The sequence below is a fragment of the Gallus gallus genome, chromosome 2, assembly GCF_016699485.2.
Source record: "Gallus gallus isolate bGalGal1 chromosome 2, bGalGal1.mat.broiler.GRCg7b, whole genome shotgun sequence".
NCBI lineage: Eukaryota > Metazoa > Chordata > Aves > Galliformes > Phasianidae > Gallus > Gallus gallus.
Genome location: NC_052533.1, coordinates 87,843,694 through 87,862,811, shown reverse-complemented (window position 1 = coordinate 87,862,811; position 19,118 = coordinate 87,843,694). Strand labels below are relative to the sequence as shown.

At 36.5% G+C, this 19,118-nt stretch overlaps 1 protein-coding gene across 1 annotated transcript in view; it reads right to left on the bottom strand.

The window, feature by feature from the left end:
* Positions 1-19,118, bottom strand: part of GABBR2 (gamma-aminobutyric acid type B receptor subunit 2) — a 463,337-nt gene that overhangs the window by 129,209 nt on the left and 315,010 nt on the right. Inside the window, exon 13 of the mRNA XM_015282399.4 lies at positions 5,070-5,192. Coding sequence (XP_015137885.1) covers positions 5,070-5,192 — 123 coding nt within the window. The remainder of the gene's footprint in view (positions 1-5,069; positions 5,193-19,118) is intronic.

The following is a 19,118-nucleotide window of genomic DNA, read 5'->3' as shown; positions in this document are numbered from 1 at the left end:
ACCTGCAAAGATTTAACTCTCTAGGGTGTCCTCTTTAGTGTCTTTAAGAGGCTTCCTCAGTGTTATATTGTTTCCCTTTCCGAAACTGAGTACCACTCTACCCATATTTTGTTGGCTGTTGTTGCTTCTTCAAACCTATTGAAGATAAGAATGTTTTATTTGTAGCTACAGAATAGCCCTTCAAATATCAACACTTTGCAACAGACTCTGTATGCTATTCAGAATGAAATCAAGGGTTAATTCCCTCCGGTGAACTCCAATCTGGTGAAGTGCGAAGCAGTCACTGAGCTGAAATAAGTTCACTGTGCAGCACATTCTGATGTGGCACTTGTCCAGTTTACATATGCATATTTTTGCTCTTGCAATATTTATGACTCCCTTGGCACATCAGTCAAAGCTGATCTTCTAGCTTGTTGGCTAGTAACGTGTTGCTGATAAGACTGTCATGCTCTTGGAATATTTGGGAATTCCAACTCACTCACTGAACTGATTAATTTGTTAATCTGATTTTATTCCAAGTTTTCTTTAGTAGACAACACTATTCCACTACTGGCGTGACCTCCTCAACCTTTCCTGTATATTGATGTTTTTTTACTACAGTAATGTCCTCATAGAAAGCTACACCCTCTCAGTTTCCACATTTATTTCTATATTAACACTAGAGGTCCATGTCAAATGTGTCCCACTGATCTCTTTTTCTGTTCTGTATCTTCTAAAAAGGCACTTTTTTCTCCCCCTTTCTTTTTCCTACTGCTTATTTATTACCATCTCAGGAAAATTCAGTGTGAAACTTTAAGTACTAGAAATATTCCATATGATTCCAGAATATTAAAATATTGGTAATGTTATCACATGGTTGAATAGGGGGAAATATCATAGTGACAACTGTATATCTAGTACTAAGACATCAAGGAACAAAAACATTGCTAACCCAGATAAACAGATTTTAAAATATTGCAAGAAATACTGGCATTTTGCATGCAAATAATTGTTTTTTTTTTCATAAGTCTAACACTAATGTAAGACCGTTTTACTTTTGGTAACTATAAAATCTAGTCTATCTCCCCTAGTTCTTATTTGTTTAACACTATTATTGGTTACCTTCTAAAGCCACAGTGATTCAGTCTGTGCCCACATCTTAGAAATTTGTACTCTGAGCAAGAGGTGAGCATGACTGCATGTCTACACAAAGACCTACTGAACTGTAATAAGTATATAACTGAATTATAAGGTGCCTGGTGCTCAGGAAGAAGTGATTCCACTTCACAAAAGATTTTGCTATTTCAGACAGTGGTTCCATTCCAAAGCAGGAGAAGGCTTCTCAGTGAGAAGATGAAATGAGTGGTTTCCTACATATGTTTGTCTTTTGGTTGGATTCTCTGTGTCAAGTTAACAGTAAGACTTCTCAGTAGCAGAGCATTTATGATGTTTGTCTTTAGAAAGAGGAGTAAACTCATGCTGCAGCTCTTCCCTTAGGGGAGATGCTATCAGAATCTTTCCTTCATACAGGTGACTGTTTCCATGAAATCCGTAGCAATGTATGTCCTTAAGATCTTCAACTACTCTGTCAAAATTATCTGAACTTCACTGTCCCTAAATTTATTAGGCAATAGGAATAAATAGGCACACACATAACACCTTTGCATATAAATATTTCTTAAGAAAACAGGAAAAATCGAAGATGATTTGAAAAAGCAAGTAGGGCTTTGCCAGTGGGGCACATAAATAAACGCAAATTCCAAGTACAGCTTAGGAAGAAACTAATGAGAAAATCAGCAACTGGCCTCTTCACTGGTCTGAAACATTAGCAAAAGAAAAAAAATTACAGAGGATGTAACAAGAAAAAACAGATGAATAGAGGTAACATTATGGATTAAAAAACCACCTTTTTCACACTGCTGTTCGAAGCTGAGAAGCATTCTGTGTCAGAAAATGCTTTTGCACTATGTGAGAATCAAGCCTACAGTACTCTATACAAAGATTATGTAGGAGGAACCTTACCATTCTTCTGTAGGAAACTGGAGTACAGCTACAGAACTTTTAAAGCCATCCCTGCCTTTATTCTGTAATCTGTTTTTAGCAAAAAGTTTTCTTGCCTGTATATCAAATACCAGTAACTGCCCTACTGATGGCTGGAGGATCTGGATGCCTAGGTCTCAGTCCTTGTAACTTTTATTTGGGCCTCTTACAGCATTTGTAGATGTGTGTCTCACAAGGAACGCTGATGTCTAGGGTCTGGATTGCAGACACCAATCCGAAAACTGACAGACAGACATTCCAGTTTGTTTCTTGCTTCTGCCAGTGGCATTCATTCCAATAGAAGCCCTTTCATTTCCCTTTACACTTTTAGATACAGGCTGCTTATCTTCAGCTTTAAGACATGTATAGATTGACTTCACAAATTCAGAGAAAGGAATTTGGAGTTTTAAGAATTACTTGATAATTTGCTGGTGTTGAGATTCAAATAAACCATTTAGTGAGTAATTCCTAACAAAGTACATTGATTTAAGACTTGTCACTTTGGTTACTTTCACTGAAATATTCATGAAAACACAATTAATAATGACCACCTGAAAGCGTTAAATCTTCACACACCAAATGTAGAACTTTCACAAAGAAAGTCAGTGAGTATTCATAATTAAAACAGCACTCAAAACACCTTGATGCACAGAAATGGGTCGTAGCTAAAATGACTGATAGCACTCAGAACTTTGGAGTCTACATTCAGTTTAGTCTCTACTACTTAGATCTACCTTAACTGAGAGAAAATATGCCATTAAAATTATTTCTTAGACGCAAGTGGGATAAGAAATGTGTTTCATTTTCAGTTCAGAAATAAAACAGAAACTTGACTGCAGTGGTGTTTACTATGTGTATTTTCCAAACACACAACAAACAATAACTACTCAAGTAATCTCAACTAGAATTCACCATTGCAGAATGCATTAAAAAAAAAAAACAACAACCCTAAACTGAAAAAGAAAAATGCAAATACAATTGTCATTTTCTTTTAATAAGGGGTTTCTGGGACCTGAAGAGGCCAGCTTCAGGAAAATAAATTGCAGTTTACCACATTACTTAAATATGTACAACAGTTTAAATAAGTAAAATACTTTAATGACAACATTTACTTGCATATTACCTTTATTTCCTCCCCTCCCAAGTCCATCAGCTTAAGAAAGCATTCTGATCAGCTTACAGACACAACAGAGATTTCTATCAGAGAATCTTGGTCAATTCTATGCTGAGTATTTAAGATATGACATAGATTCATGCATGTGTTACCCATTTTTATGTGAGTTTCAAGATTTTGCATGGGCTTACCCAGTTCCCAGAGAGGTCCAGCTTTAAAACAGTTCAGGCCACTGGTGTGCAGCCCCATGATCATAATGCCAAGTATGGAGAAAACTCACTAAGATTTTAGCAGTACACATTACACACTCATAAGTTCAGATGTAAACTGCAAACTTTTAGAACTGCAATTACAATTACTTTTCAAATGTATTGCATTTAAGGTTTGAATGCTTCACAGTTATTGTGGCTGTCTACAAAAAAAATCCTTCTTGTGATTCCGCTAAGATTAGATATCAGGACCTTCAGTTTTGGTTTTACTTTGATCAGGGTAAAAAAAAAAAAAAAAAAAAAAAAAGTTCACTGTCAAAGGGTTATGGGCTGGTTTGGCCCATCTAACTCAATCAAGTTCTGAAATGAGCATTATTTAAATTAGATTTTGTAATTATTCATAATAGCATGTTTGGTTTTACATGCGCAGTGAAACAGTTAGAAACAGTGATAACTGAAATATCCTCAGTTGCAATGTAGTTGGAAGGTAATGAAATAAACAGGCCTATCAACATGCTGCTATTGTTTCAAGCTCTGCAAATATAGGGCACAAGTGTCTGCACAAGACACATTTTAGTTACGTTTTCCATTTTTATTGGCAATCAGAATGGCTCGAGAGTCTCTTCAGAATCAAGTTCAAACTATAGGGAATGACTGTGGAAACTTTTTTCTGACTATAAAACGATTTCTTAAAAGGCTTCCATGGCAGCTTAGGGTACATCATTCTAAGGTATCTTTCAGAAGTTATATTCAAATAAAATGTAAAATCTTCTCCTAATAAAATTTCAGAACTACACTGAAAAGTAGGAGCAAAGTAAAAACAATGGAACAAAGCATCATATCTTTTCTTGCAAATACTAACACCACAAGAGAAAAATATTGTTCTTTATTTCATCAACTGCCAAGTACTGGAGAACAGACTAACACTTCCAGATTATCCTCATGTAATGTACTTTTCAGATCTTACTAGTTTCCATGTTGGTGTTTATAAATTCTCAAACGCAGCTAATCTACACACAGATAGAAGTACTCTTTTTTTTTTTTTTTCCTTGTTCTGTATCATTGCTGCCATGGTTCTTTCTGCCAGGTCCTCCATGTCCAGAAATCCTATTCTGTTCTCCATTATTTCACTCTTCCATTCCATTCCATCCCATTCTCCACTAGAATCCTACCAGAATGCTAGAAAATTTGCACATGTGGCATTAAGCTATTACTTCCTCCCTACTGAAATCTGAAGCATGACCTTTCTGGGAATTGAATTAGAATAGGAATAATTAGCATGTGTGTTTGCACATGCTATTACTGAAAATAAATACAGCAGTAGCTAACATAATTCCTGAGCATCTTCACAAAGAATGCAGTAACTGCATTGTAAGCAGTGACTTTTGTATTTATCTTGTACGAGCGCTTACTGAAATCTGCTAATGGGTTCTGATAATCTATTATTTATTGCAACAGACTCTAATAGTGAGCCTTAGCAGAGAAGTCTCCAGTGTTTACAACACTTTCATCTAAAAACTCTCAGAAGTGACAGGAAAGTAGCACCTTCAACCACAGATAGGATTTCTTTTGGTTGCGGTTGTTTCATTTCTATTTGCTTTTAAAAATAGAACATTTATTTCTCCCAGACACACGACTTGCTTTCATATAAACTAAAGCATATAGCAGGTGCCTATAGAATGCTGTAGATACACAACCACAAGTATTACTTGGGCTCGAGGACATACCTCCATGTTATACTTTTCCACTGTCCTTCTTAAAGGGTCCACAACCTGCCAGCAAATCAAGATGCAAAGATCAATCAGTAGCATCCCTCCAACTATCACCATTAGCTTCTGGTCTTTAATGATCTGGAGAGATAAAAAAAAGAAAAAAGAAAAAAAGGAGAAATTCCCATGAGCCATGGATAGATACCTGTACAGCTTTACTCCTACGCAGGGAGAAAAACACAGGTTGCAAATAAAAAAAATTAACATTGAATGGGGAAAAGTTTCAGAAATACTAAAAGATGAAAGCAAGAAGACACAAATTATTTTAGTTCATTTCATGGTTATTAGAAGTATCAAAGTGCATTCAAACTTCTAAAGAGAAATTGGGAGATTTCTTAAATATTAATATTGAAGTCCAGCATTAATATTTACACTTAAGAAATTAAAAAATGACGATCTTGGAGATCCACCACTGTGTTTATGTATGCAAGTGTGGAAAATGTTTGCAACATCTCTCAGAACAGTAGCTATCAAGCAGGGATAGAGTTTTCATTTTAATGTACAGTGTAGACCTTCTCATAACTTTGTTAGATCTAGAAAGTATATTTGCAAGGTACCAAAAGGTAAGTTCAAGATGTTTCACGTTTGTGTGTGTGCATGTGTATCTATCTATCTATATCTACATCTATATCTATATCTACATCTATATCTACATCTATATCTACATCTACATCTACATCTATATCATCTATATCTATATCTATATCTATATCTATATCTATATCTATATCTATGTCTATATCTATATATATCTGTATCTATATATCTAATCTGTCTATCACTCTTCCCTCTGTTGCCCAGGTAGTAGACAGGGATGATGTATTTTTTCTACATTACGATAGTGAGAGGCACTTAAGCATATGCAACTTAAACATGTTTTTAATTCTGCATGAATTGTAGGCTTAAAAAGAAAAAAAAATCTTAATAACAAGAACAGTCCAAACTATGTATTACAGTCTCGTATAGTTGCATGCAATCCCTATATTTTTACTATTACTTTTAAATACATAGCTACATAAATAGAACACATTATAAGTACATTCAGTTGCAAAGTTGTCAGCAAGTTCCAAATATATGGCTTAATTTAATTTTATGTAAGTTTTCTTGTGCCTATGTTTCTGGTTGTTTTTTTTTTTTTTTTTTTTTTTTTTTTTAATGAATGTATTCTTTTATTGCTAATGAATCCTCACCCAATATTCAAAAGATATTTCCAGATTGTTTTATTATGGACAAACTCACATATTTTTTTCATAGTTGGTTTAATTCAAATGAAATATTCAAAAATATTATGTCTAAGAGCCTTAATAATTTCAGTTCAATTTTATAAACATGGTAGGATTTTGCAACAAAGCCTTAAGTGTCAGATAATCTTACTACAGGCAAGGCTATCACTCCTGCTTAGAATATTTGCATTGAATTCCTACTAAACTTCAGGAAAGGATAAAAATAAATGCAATTTGAAATAATGTAAAAGGAACCTTAGTAAGTTTGTTTTTCATATTATCTAGTGCAATGCATTCTTCATTTGGAAAGAAGTTTCTTCAGTATTGCGCATTATTCTATTAAACTACTGGGTTATGCTGTGAATCATTTTGAGTAAATTAAATATAGACATAAAGCTAGCAATCAGAATGACTTTAAGGACTTGAGGCATTATTTTCATTTTCTGAGGCCCAGATATTTACATCCATGTAGCTACTGTCATTAGGACCAGAAAATGATGCTTTTCATGTTTGTATGAGTAATGAGGCAAAAAGTCCATCTCATCAGAGATAACACAGGTATGCTTGGAAGGAAGGGTGAATATAAAGATGCACCTTTCATTCCATTTTGTATCACTGCTGAACAGTCTGGCAATGAGAATTTTGCAAGAAAAAGGTGTCTTGGCGGGGAGGCGGTGAGTACTGCAGTATATTTTCTCAGTATGGGAAAAGGAAAGCAGGTATTAAGATTCTCTGTCTTTAGTCTCCTTTAGGAAAACAGAACTGTGCCTGACTGCTCAGTTCTTAATAAAGTTGCAGTCAAAGATGAAATAAAGGCTGCTAATCACCAAGATTACCCTCTGAAACAAACGTCTATGCATTGTTCATCTTTATCCAATAGCTCTAAACAGGACATAGGTGAACCACACCTAAATGCTGCTCCAGATTGAAGTGGAGACTAAGTGAGAAAACCACGGGCAGTCAAGTCCAAACAGAATTTAGATTAGATGAAATTTGCCCACTTCAGTTCAAATCTGTGATCCTGAAAACAGATCCCTCCCAATAAAGTTAGAAGTATTTTTAACAAAGCTGTGCATCAGAAAGCACCACAGAAGGCTTACGAGTGGGAGAAACCAGTCTTCCCTCCATCACTTCTTAGTCAGGGTCCCTTTGGAAATGTGTTCTCCATCCTCATGTATAGAACTACAGGCAGAGGGAGAGGCAGACCATTTCCCTCTCTGGGACAAACTTAAGAGACAACACTTTCTTTGTAAGGAAGAACATATCCTGTGAAGGAGCAATCATTCATCATGTTTAAAACCTTACACTCCACCTGCCCTGCTAACTCAACAAGCTAAGTGAAACTTACACACTCCTGTGAGTAATGCGAAAGAATGATAAGCTTGTAAAGTCATTTGTAGCTGCACTCCGAGGGTGCAACTAGAAGTTACCCATCATAGCAACTCCCTTGTTCTGTACTGAATCCATGTAGAATTTAGCTGTTTTACAGGAGCTTATTTTTTTTTCAAGTATCTTGCTCCCACTGAGATTTTGTTCAGAAAACATACATACCTATAAACCTGTGTATATATGTATATGTAAGAATTTCACCTTTATTAGAAACATTATTCTTCAAGAATTACTGTTTTAATTAAAGTATTTATTACTTTAAGATAATGCTGTATTTCTATTGTAAGGCAAAGGTAGATTACAGTATCTTTTTCTGAAACATCTGAAAAATTGCACCTAGGAATTCTTGTTCCACAAAATTTCTGAAGTACCAGCTTTACAATTTGCTTTTCCTCCCTCTTAGATAGCCAGCTAGTTACTTTTATTTCTTTGGTTGGTCCTTCTTTTTAATTAATGAGGTTTGCTGTATTAAGTTGGCTGTTGAACCATTACATGACTAGGCTCTCTCAATTGTCAGCAGGCAGAGAGAGAAACCTTCAAAAGAGAATCCAGCCTACCCATATCAGTAGGACCAGAGAAATGAATTTTCTGAAGTGTGCTCCTAACTCTCTCCCCACCCCCTTCTGTGAGTATGTGAGGGCCATTAACTTCAGCTGAAAAAATGCATTTGAGTAACTTGAGCTATGTGAAAAGAATCTGCCAGAAATGTTTCCCTCTCTCTGCTGTACTGAATCATAAAATTTCCTTATTAACAACAACAACAAAAAAAAAAAAAAAAGCAAAAGGAAACAAAAAACAGAACTCAAAACATCAGCTGTTATACTCTATTTTTCCAGTGAAAATAGTGAGCATTTCTACTGGGACACCTCAGACAAGTAAAACAAGAGACACACACAACCCAATTTATACCAACTATATTGATACTGAAATTAGAGTTGCATCAGATGGAGATTTACCAAGATCTGCAAATAGCAGTACAGCAATTCCAGAAGCAGAAGAGTGAAAGGAGACTATTAAAATCAGTAATACTGATAATTCACTCATTACTGGGTCAAAAGAAATTGCCATATCTGATATTATCACTTCCTATTTAGGATCACATTGCTAATTTTGCTAATTGCCCTTCCTTGTTCATATTCAACTTTTGTTTGTAGCTGACCTTGCACTATTGTAGATGCTAATTCTTAGTCTTCTTTATTTTATTTTATTTATATATATATATATATTTTGCAAGTGTTTATTTACTTATTAGAGGAAACAGAGCAAGCAGAAAAGCTTTCTCTTGGATACCTCTTGGAGCATTTCTTCCTGCATTTCAAAAGGGGAACGGTACATGCGAGCAGCTGTTCATGGCAGCAGGTATTATTCATCCCTTACTTATGCCAGTGAGCAAACTGCCAGTATGAATGAAGGCAAGGAAAAGAAAGCCCATAAGATAACCTGAGGATGTGATCAGCGATAAAACTCAATGTTGGGTGCACAGTGAATGGTCTGAAAGCAGGCTGTTGCACACACCCAATCTCATCCTGCTCTCTACTTTGCAAAACTATTGTGGAAATGCAGTTATTGAACAGAACTCTTCACCAAAACACTAGATTTTCAGAGATTTAATTATTTGTTTACATGGGAGGCCATATTTATGGGTACTTAGTGCTGCTGACAGCACTGAATTCTAATAATGTTACCTTTACTGGGAGAAATGCAGTAATTCAATTTGTCTTTTATTATGTGAGGATTACTCTAAGATTAAATTAAATAAGACAGATAGCTTTTGTCTTTTGATGCTTCATATCTACTTCAGTGAAACTATTTTAGACTGCAGAAAAAAAGAATAGCTTTGTATAAGAGAACTGTTGGAAAGAAAACACAGATGCTAACCTACGTTGGTGCTTCCTTTCCCCCAGCTATTTAAAGAGCTTTTCTTCAGCTTGTGATTAGCACTTTTGTCCTAACATGCGTTTACTCTGCCAACGCCACTGGCATACCACTCACAGCAATTCTGAAAGGCTTGCTGATCTCCCCACTCCACCCGTAGGAAGCCCAACTTTCCTCCTCTCCAGCCATTACTCCCACCCACCAGCACTTTTAAGTTCAGTACATCCACTCCTTGGGAAACACCAGATGTACCGAAGGAGTCTTGACTCAGATCTTGTGAATCCAACAGAATTTCTCTGACTGACAAAAGAAAGTCATGAGTAACTCACTTACTCCTTACCATCAAATATATCATTCTTGCAGAAGAACGTTCTGATTCTTCTTCCCCTTTTCACACTCCCTCTAGCATACAGTAAATCAATCTTGGGAGAAATGCATAGTAACTAATAAAATCCATTTTTAGGAGTGCTCTTGAGCCCTTGCTGAAGCCAAGCTCTCATTCATCTGTGAATAATATTTTCTACCATCTGTGGTTGGATAGGTGAATCTGTCTCATCCTGGCAGATCAACCCACTGTTATAAATGCCATTGCTACCAGTCTGGACTATATATCTGGATATGAAGCTATCTGTCTTCCAAACAAATTTCTTCAGAACAGCAACTGGTAAGCCACTTTCTCTTCAGCAACGCTGCTATATGAGCACATCAAACTCTTATCTGCAAACTGGTGACTTAGTGACCATGAACATAAACTCAAGATTGACGTCCTTACCTTCCCTGAACTATGCAGTCTGATCACAGGAGATGTGAAATCTGTCTAAAGCTCTGGGAAGAAGTTTCTGCTCATGAAATTCTTGGGAATTTTATCAAAATATCACAGGCTGTACTACTTACCACAGCAACGTCAAATGTCCGAATGACTGTTTCTTTTTCTTTTTTTTTTCACAGAATTTTAGTGAGTTGTTTTGTTTGTTTTTGAAAGAACAGCCATTGTGCTCTGTAGGACCCTATCCTCAACCAGAGTATGAGATCAACAGGTAATTGGTAGAACAGCAAGAAATCATTAGAATTGCTTTTTGTGGTTAAGGCTAAAGCAAGCTTTATTTCATTATTTCTTATCTTATTAGAAAATGACTTTGCAAATATAGTCTTTCCATATATGACATGGACCTTAAAGCCAAACTCACTATTTTAAACTAACAACAAAGACTCTTATATATGAAGACTTACTCTCTTCTCCAGGATGCAACATTAACTTTCTACTAGCTTTTTCATGAATAGCTTTCCAGCGTGGATTCAATAGTTCATTTCCTCCTGCCTTTAAGGTTTACTTTGCTTGTTACCAGGAATGTCACCTCCCTTTTGTCAGAATCAAGTATACTTGAATTTAAGGAAAGATCTATTAACTAACTCCTGAGTTTTACTTTTTCTCAGATTTTTTTTTTCTTTGTTGAATACATAGAAACATCATAAGGCTGGGAGGTTTTTGTATCTATTTACTAGTTAAGAGATAAACTTTCCTTTTCATTCAAGTAACTTGACCTTTGCCTAGTTAGAAGTTAGTTCTGCTTTCTGTTATGTAGATCAATCATTTCTAGATTAGCTGACAGATAAGTCCCTAACCTTGTGGCACTTAGTTGGATGAACACTTGGTAACTCCTTTTCAGCTGCTCCTTCCCTTGACTTTTGGGAAGGAATCTGTAGAGAGCGAACCTCTTTAAAGGATCTGTTTGCAAACCTTGCTAGATCTTACTCCATGAAATTAATAGTATTTCAGCAGTGAATGAAGTGCTCTCAAGTCTGAAACCCAGTGCTCCTCTCCGTCACGCATGCAAATTGAGCAGCCATCATGCTTGTAGCCATCCTACCTTCAGTGTGGAAGGAGAAAAAATAACAGTTTGTCTAGAAAAAAATGATAAAGTCTACGGTGTTGGAAAAATGGATCTGGCCTTTAAGGTAGTCTCTGTATCACGTGAGCTGCCTTTTCATTTCTCCCAGAATGATTAATGGACGCCTTATGGTGGCTCCCTTCATTAAGTGGGTCAGCACAGGTGGAATGGTGCCATAGAAGTGATGATGCAGTGGTAGATAAGTGAATATGGGCATGGCATACTTCATCGTATGTGGGCAAAGGGCCACCTATCTTCCAGTTATTAAACCCATTAATATTTTAGAGAACTATTCTGAAATACATTCTTAATTTCTATTGTGTAATGGAATGAGAAAAAAAAGGACTATTGAAAACACATTATGCACTTGTTTCCAATAGCTCCACTGTGTTTTTTCAACAGCTATTATGAGTATTTCCTATAATAGGTTCTATGATTAGTATCGGGAACTCTTTCCACAGTGCAATCATAGTTTTAATGAGTGAATGCTAAAATTTTAAAGAACATACTCTATACAAGCAAACCTTTTGATCAACAATACACTGGTAGTAAAAAGCAGAGCTTAAGACATTTTACCCTTAGAGGTTCCTCAATTAATCTAACAAAAGATTTGCATATCTGATTATAAATTTATTTCTCATTTGCCTTCTGAGATGACTTGCAGTCTGAATTTTATGAGTTTTTCTGTTTTCCAGGATAATGGAGAGCATCATACTACTGATAATAATGGACAACTAGATATTGGGAATTTAGAAGAGACAGCCACCAGCATTTTAAAGCCTTGTTTCTTCCTTGCCAAGTCGTGCTCAGAATAACTGCAAAGCATTTGGGCAGATTCACCTTCTCAGTCACTGCGTTTACAAATATATATGTTTTGACTCTACACTCTGCTGCTAGATGAAATTTTTCAGTTAGAAGATGCCTTACTGCTTTTCTGTCTCATACAAAAGACAGCAAAAACAAGCATAGGGAGCAGAAGGTACGATTTTTACAGAAGTTAGAGAAGAGGAAAGATTCAATAACAGTTTAGAAATGTTATAAATTTCCTTGTCTTTGAATCTCAGTTATTGCAATAATGCACTGGAGAATCCAAGAGGTGATTATAATACTAACATCACTAATTTAACCATAGGGGGCACACAGAATTATATAATACAACTAGTTTCACAAAACTCTCTTTAGATGGAAAAAAAGAAAAAATATTGCAGAATTATAAAAACCAAAACCATATTAAAGAAATGCAGCTTGACGCTACTGGAAACAAATCACCCTTGATATATGAAGTTTTGGCAAACAGCCTTAGAAATGGACATTATCATTGAGTGAAATTCTGTACAGCATTATACGTAGAGCTAGATAGCCTGTCTTCAGAGACCTCCATATTCCATTAACTCAGAAGGTCAAAATCATCTTCGAGAGAAATGCATCTGCTGAGTCCAAGATTGCATGGACCCTTAGTATGGAGGAATTTCTACCAGGGACATGAATTCTCACTGCAGTGCTAGAAGGGATTCCAATCTTTAGGAAAAAAGTGCACAAAGGATTTGAATGGTCTGAAAGGAATGTTCTGATTTTGTCTGAGATAACATTAAAATATCTAGACTTTAATATTTTCCTTAATGAACAATTCTGTGGGAAAGCATACTACATCGTTACCAAATAGCTGGGGACATCAATGCACTTGATTACATTTACAATCCAATTTCAAGCTATTCAGGAACAAACTGCCTCATACTGTATAGTGACATGCTCTCTATTTCTCTGTCATCTATTACTCTCATAATACTTAGAAATTATGGTTGTAGCACCATTTATGAGTAGCTATGTTTCACACAGTTTTCATTGTTTTCTTTGCTACTGAGATCCTTATAAATTTGTATCATGAAAAAATTTACATATATAAATTACTCCAAAAGCAGATTTTTCTTCTAGATGCACAGCTCATTTGCTCTTTTTTTTTTCCTTTTTTTTTTTTTTTCTCTCTCTATGACAGAAGCTTAAGATTTAGCACCCCAATCCATATTTATATGAATGTAAATTCTAGAAATGTGATTCCTATTGTTCCCTGGCTGGCATTTTGGCTGATCAGTTCTTAAAAAAATCAGGATGTTTGTTTTATATCTATATATGGATACCAGTATTTGGAAGCTTTGGAATTAAAATTTATAGTTCTAGCTATTTGTGGGAGAAAAAGTAATGAAATAATTTGGTTTCCATTTATATTACTTCAGAAAGCACTGTATCTGTGTATGAATAACCCATGAAGGTCTACCTGAATAATTTACACTGCACTGTATGTATCATGGATTATTTGGTCCAGTGGCATATATTCATAATGGAAAAAAAATCCCATACATAAGCAAATTTCAAACCAGTGACATCTTTCTTAGCCTCAAAGAAAGAATGATAACACTGAAAATTTCTTCAGTTACCCGTGTGCTTGCTCATTTTCTGCAGATGGCTCCTAATAACTTGTACTTTTGGTATGGCTACCCAAGGCAACTTTTTGGCTCCTGATACATCTCATCGCCTTTTCAGACTTAGAATTTCTCACATATATACTTAGTAAAATACATGTCCACCCTTGGGAAAATCCAATGCACAGCTTTTTGTTATAGACACAAAAAGCTCTAGCTAGTTTGAAAAAAAAATGTTCTCACAGAATCACAGTCATAGAATCGTATGAGGGCTGCTCTGAAAGCAATGCCCCCTATTTTATTATGTCAGCCCACAACATCAGAGGCGGATGTTGGTGGTATGGCAGTAGAGGATGAACCTTCTCACCCAATATCCCATTACACGTTGTTGCTGTGTGACAGATGGCAGCAGAGGGGTGTTCTGACACCATGGCATCTGACATGGAAGTGTGGATGAAGCAAGCCTTCTGGCTGCAATCATTCAACCAATTCTTTTTCCACCAAACAGTTCACCTTTCAAATCCAAATCTCTCCAATTTAGAGATAAGGATGTGTTGCAGGACCATGTCAAAGGTCTTGCACAAGTCCCAGTAGATGACAATCAGCTGCCCTTCCTTTGTTCACCAATACTGTCACTCCATCACAGAACATCACCAGATAGATCAGGCTGTGCTGGCTGTCTCAGATCACTTCCTCATCTCACATGTGCCTTTACTAGATCAGGCTGCCTACGTCCCCCTGTGGTCTGGCCTTGAACACCTCCAGGAATGGACATTTCCATCTTTCTTGCAGAAGTTTTCAAATGAGGGAGTAAGATGGCAATAAACTGAAACAAGTTGTAAGGAGAAGGCAGCAGCAAATCAGCTTTCAAGTGTGTGGCCTCCAGATGCTCTCTTCTCTCTGTGTTTTTTTTTTTTTTTTTTTTCCCCCAGGGACACTCAGTGCAGCTGCAGCTCCTCATAGTTTCATAGTTTCCATGTAGCTGGCACCATAGGGTGATAGCACACAGCCAGCTGCTGCCCACTCTGGCTGGAGGGGATGTTCAGAGCAAACCATGTGCTCTGCTCTGCAAAAAGGATACAGACGGTTGCTTGTCACTTCTACTATTCCATGCTTCTCCATTTATGGACCATTAAGTGTAAGAACTGGGGAAGAGGGCTGACCAGACTTATGGTAATAGCGGGGAAGGCAATGAGCTAAAATGTTTGAGAATTCCTTCTCTACTACACTTAGGTAATAAATTTGCCACTGAAATATGAGAAATCCTACAAATACTATCTTTGCCTGGAAACCGTCTTACAGAGATTGCTAAAGCATAACAAATCATAGAATGGCTTGGGTTGGAGGGGATCTTAAAGATCATCCAGGTCCCAGTCCTGTGCCATGGGCAGGGCTGCTCCAAACCAGCTCAGCTGCCCAGGGCTCCATCTAACCTGGCCTTGAGTGCCTCCAGGGATGGGGCAACACAGCTTCTCTGGGCAGCCTGTTTTAGTGCCTCATCACCTTCTGTGTAAAATTTCTTTTCCTAATATCTAACCTAAATCTCTCATCTTTTGGTTTAAAGCCATTCCTGATTGTACTGTAACTATCAGACCATATTAAAAAGTTACTCCCTCTCCTGCTTCTAAGCAGGTACTGGAATACTTCAATGGAGTCTCCCCATCAAATTCCACGAAAGCCAAAAATTAATTATTTTCACCATGTTGTTACTCAACTGTTGTGTATATGAGACCACCTATCTGAGAACTGTTACTGCCTTTTTCATTTTGTATTTTTTTCTGGTTAAGTGAAAAAGATTCCAGGAGAAAGCTCTCTTTTATTATACATGTGTATGCCTAGAGCAAATTCACTGTGTGTGCTCAGTAACAACTGGCATCCTGCAGAACATTAAGGCTGTGCTCGTGTCCTATGGTGCACATGGGGATCAAATGTACATTGTAGAAATCTCATTAGTAGCAAGATGTAGGTTTTCAATGATCGAGTTTTTAGCCACAGTACCAGCCTTTTGACATTTTCATGAGTCCATTCCTCTTAAAGAAATTGAAAAGAAAGAGAATTCAATTATATAGAGAAGTGCAGGCATCAGCAAAAGGAACCTTTAGATCACTGCACACCTCATCAGCTAGTGCTAAAAGAATAACTAGAAGCTACTGAAGGTGGCATATATTTTGCCCATAGGTTTCACAGATACATAGTAATACAAAAAAGTGTGGCAAAACTGTAAAACCTCCCCATTCAACTTTTATGCTCTGAGAAGAAGCCCGCACTTCTGTGCATCCATTGCAGTCAGTTCTAATTTCATTTTTTTCTTCCCTCTTACTCTTTTCTCCCTTCTATGCTGCTTTTCTCTTCTATTATATACCTATCTGTCCCTGTCTATCTCTGAATTTCAGTGGCAATTTAATTGTAAACCAGATCTGGTCCATCAGTTACAGTTAGCTTTCTGAATCCCAGACTCTGGCTTTACATTCTACCATACTCAGTTTTCCTGACCTCTTCTCACAGAGCCACCCGTACTCCCCCAGTCAACTCTTTGCTGTCTCTCAATTGTACTTTAATTCTTAGGGAATTCTTATCCAAATTTGTACTTCCTTCATTTGCTTGTCAACAATCATACTAGTTTATAATCACAAGATTTCCCCCATTCTTTCTATCCACATTGGATTCAGTTCTCTCAAAAGCCCGTTGTAGAGAATCTGATTCCTTATGCTCAGCCTCTTCCCCCCTCTATACCTTGTGGTCCCAGAGTTCAAGTGCTAGGCTTCTTTTGCCATGCTAGCATTGATACAGCAGCCTGTACAAGCCCCTGTCTTGATGATGCATGAACACCACTACTCTCTCCAGAAGTCTTTAAGACTCAGTAGATTCACCATAAAAAAATGAGTCCGCTACAGTCCAACAGCAGACTGCCAGGCATACCTAAGTGAAGTCAAACCTGCAAGTCACTTTTCTCTTGTGGTTATTTGTAGCTTTCTAACACTGAGCTAGTAATCACATCTCATCCTTAAAACTTGTTATGCTCTTTAAGCCTTTCTCATCTGTGAGAAATGTATGAGCAGAGAGTAAGTTTAAGAACACAGAAAAACATATAATCAAATAACAGGATAGCACTGGCAAAACTACATCAGCACAAGTCTTAAACAAGGATGCTGGTGTGCATCTCCTTGTGCAACTATATTCTTTTTTCACCTGGTAAAAATGCAATGTAAAGATATATACCACCAGAAGTCTACAGTGGTAGCAATAACTGTGTACATTTACAGAATTTTCAGTGGAAAAGAAACACAGGATATCCCTCCCTGGATTTCACATTTAAAGGATGATGTGCAAATAGACAATGCTAAAATGAAGTGTATTATAGGTAGGACAAGATTACCAAAGCAATACCAACAGTGAAGTATTATGCTTTAAAATGTGAACTTCACACTGTGCAGCACTGTGGCCTAGATAATAATGCTTTATTGTATTCACCTTCAAATGGACAAATACTTGTCTTTGTAGGAGCAGAATATATAAAGTTTATGGAGTATTTAAAAAACATTGGCTTGAATTTGTTACTGTTCTGGTCTTTGTCAGAAGTGAACCGTCTACTTTGTGCACTGGTGTTGTTTGTCACTATGTAGGACTGGTTGAAAGCCCCTTGAGACCTGCACCTCCAGGGACAGCAAAGCTCCCAGAAAAAAAGACAACTTCACAACCTTCTAAATTTCATCAGAAGGACTGGCATCTGCAAATAGTTCAGCTAGCTTCACCAGCACACCACATGCTTTCCCATTACTGCTGTTCTCCCTCCTCTTGCCCGCAGCCATTCCTCCTCTGCTGGTCAGGAAAACATAAAGGCAGTCCTCACCACATACTGAGCAGATGTTGTGGCATCTAAACCAACAGTAAGGGGTCCTACCAAAAACAGAACTGCCAGTCATTTATGAGTGTTACGCTTATTTTTAATGTAAGTTTTGTTCTACTTTTTAACATCTTAAACTAACCTCTTTAAAACTAAAAAAAAAAAAGAAAAAGAAAAAGAAAATTATTTCCCCCTACTGATTTTGTCATTTTCATTTAATAAAAATTGATTCAGTGCACCCCTCTGTTTCAGATCTGAATAAAATTAGAACATTTTTAATTTGCTTCCATTGAGCCCTGGCAAGATCAAAGATGGTAACAGAGCTTTGGGAGTCTTGCAAAATGTGTCAGTTAGCAGCTCAACAGCAGAAGGAGGGCATTCTGATTTCTATTTTTCTGATAACAAGCAAGTGGGTTCATAATAGGTTGAAAATAAAAGAGAATTCTGAGAGAAATTAATAAAAAACTTCACCTAAATCAAGACATTGTAAATCAATTAGTTCTACTCTCCACTACACTCAAATGATGCTATAGTGTATTATTATTTAAAATTATATACATTTGCTCACAACAAGAGAAAAATCCACTCATTTCTTCATTCTTCATAAAGCTATGTTGTATATTAAGATAGATGCTCAGCAAAAATTTAGAAGCAATCTTGCCCTATTTGATAAATAGCTTCACTTATTATATCCTTCTTTCCCTTCCTTAACACTCACTCCCATGAAATGAATAAGTAAATATTTTCAAAGGCAATGGAGAAATATTTTCCTTCTGTGAAAAAAAAATCTCAGTTTGGAAAGTTTCCTGATGACAATATCCAGGATGAAAAGCAAAAGTGGTAAATATATAATGTAAGATTAGATGCACATATTTGTATGGAAGTGGAAACTGAACTGACCACAGATGAACAGGAGACACAGTATTTAAATAATTTTGGAACTTTGCAGTCCTTGTACTGAAATGGCAGTCTGCTCTGACATGGCACAGCTAATTCAAAAAGCACTAATGTGTGTTTTTTTTTTTTTTTTCCTTGCAAAAGCTACCATGGTTTATTTGTCAGCTTAGAAATTGTTTGTGAAGATTTGTATTGTCTGTGCTTTAACTGACACAAAATGCTTTGTCTGTAAACTACATCTACTGAAAATGGAAATGTCTTATGATACATAAGTAAAGAATGTCATGGTTTTGAATCAACTCTTAAATACAGTTTTATCTGTCTTGGGAAATCAAAGACAGAAAATGCATGATTAGTAAGTATTTATTGTGGATAGCTAATTTGTTTTACATTTTCTTTCAAGAAAGCTATTTTTGAAGATGCATGCCCGTGCTCTGGCCAAGATATCCAACAATGCAAACCAAGATTATTCT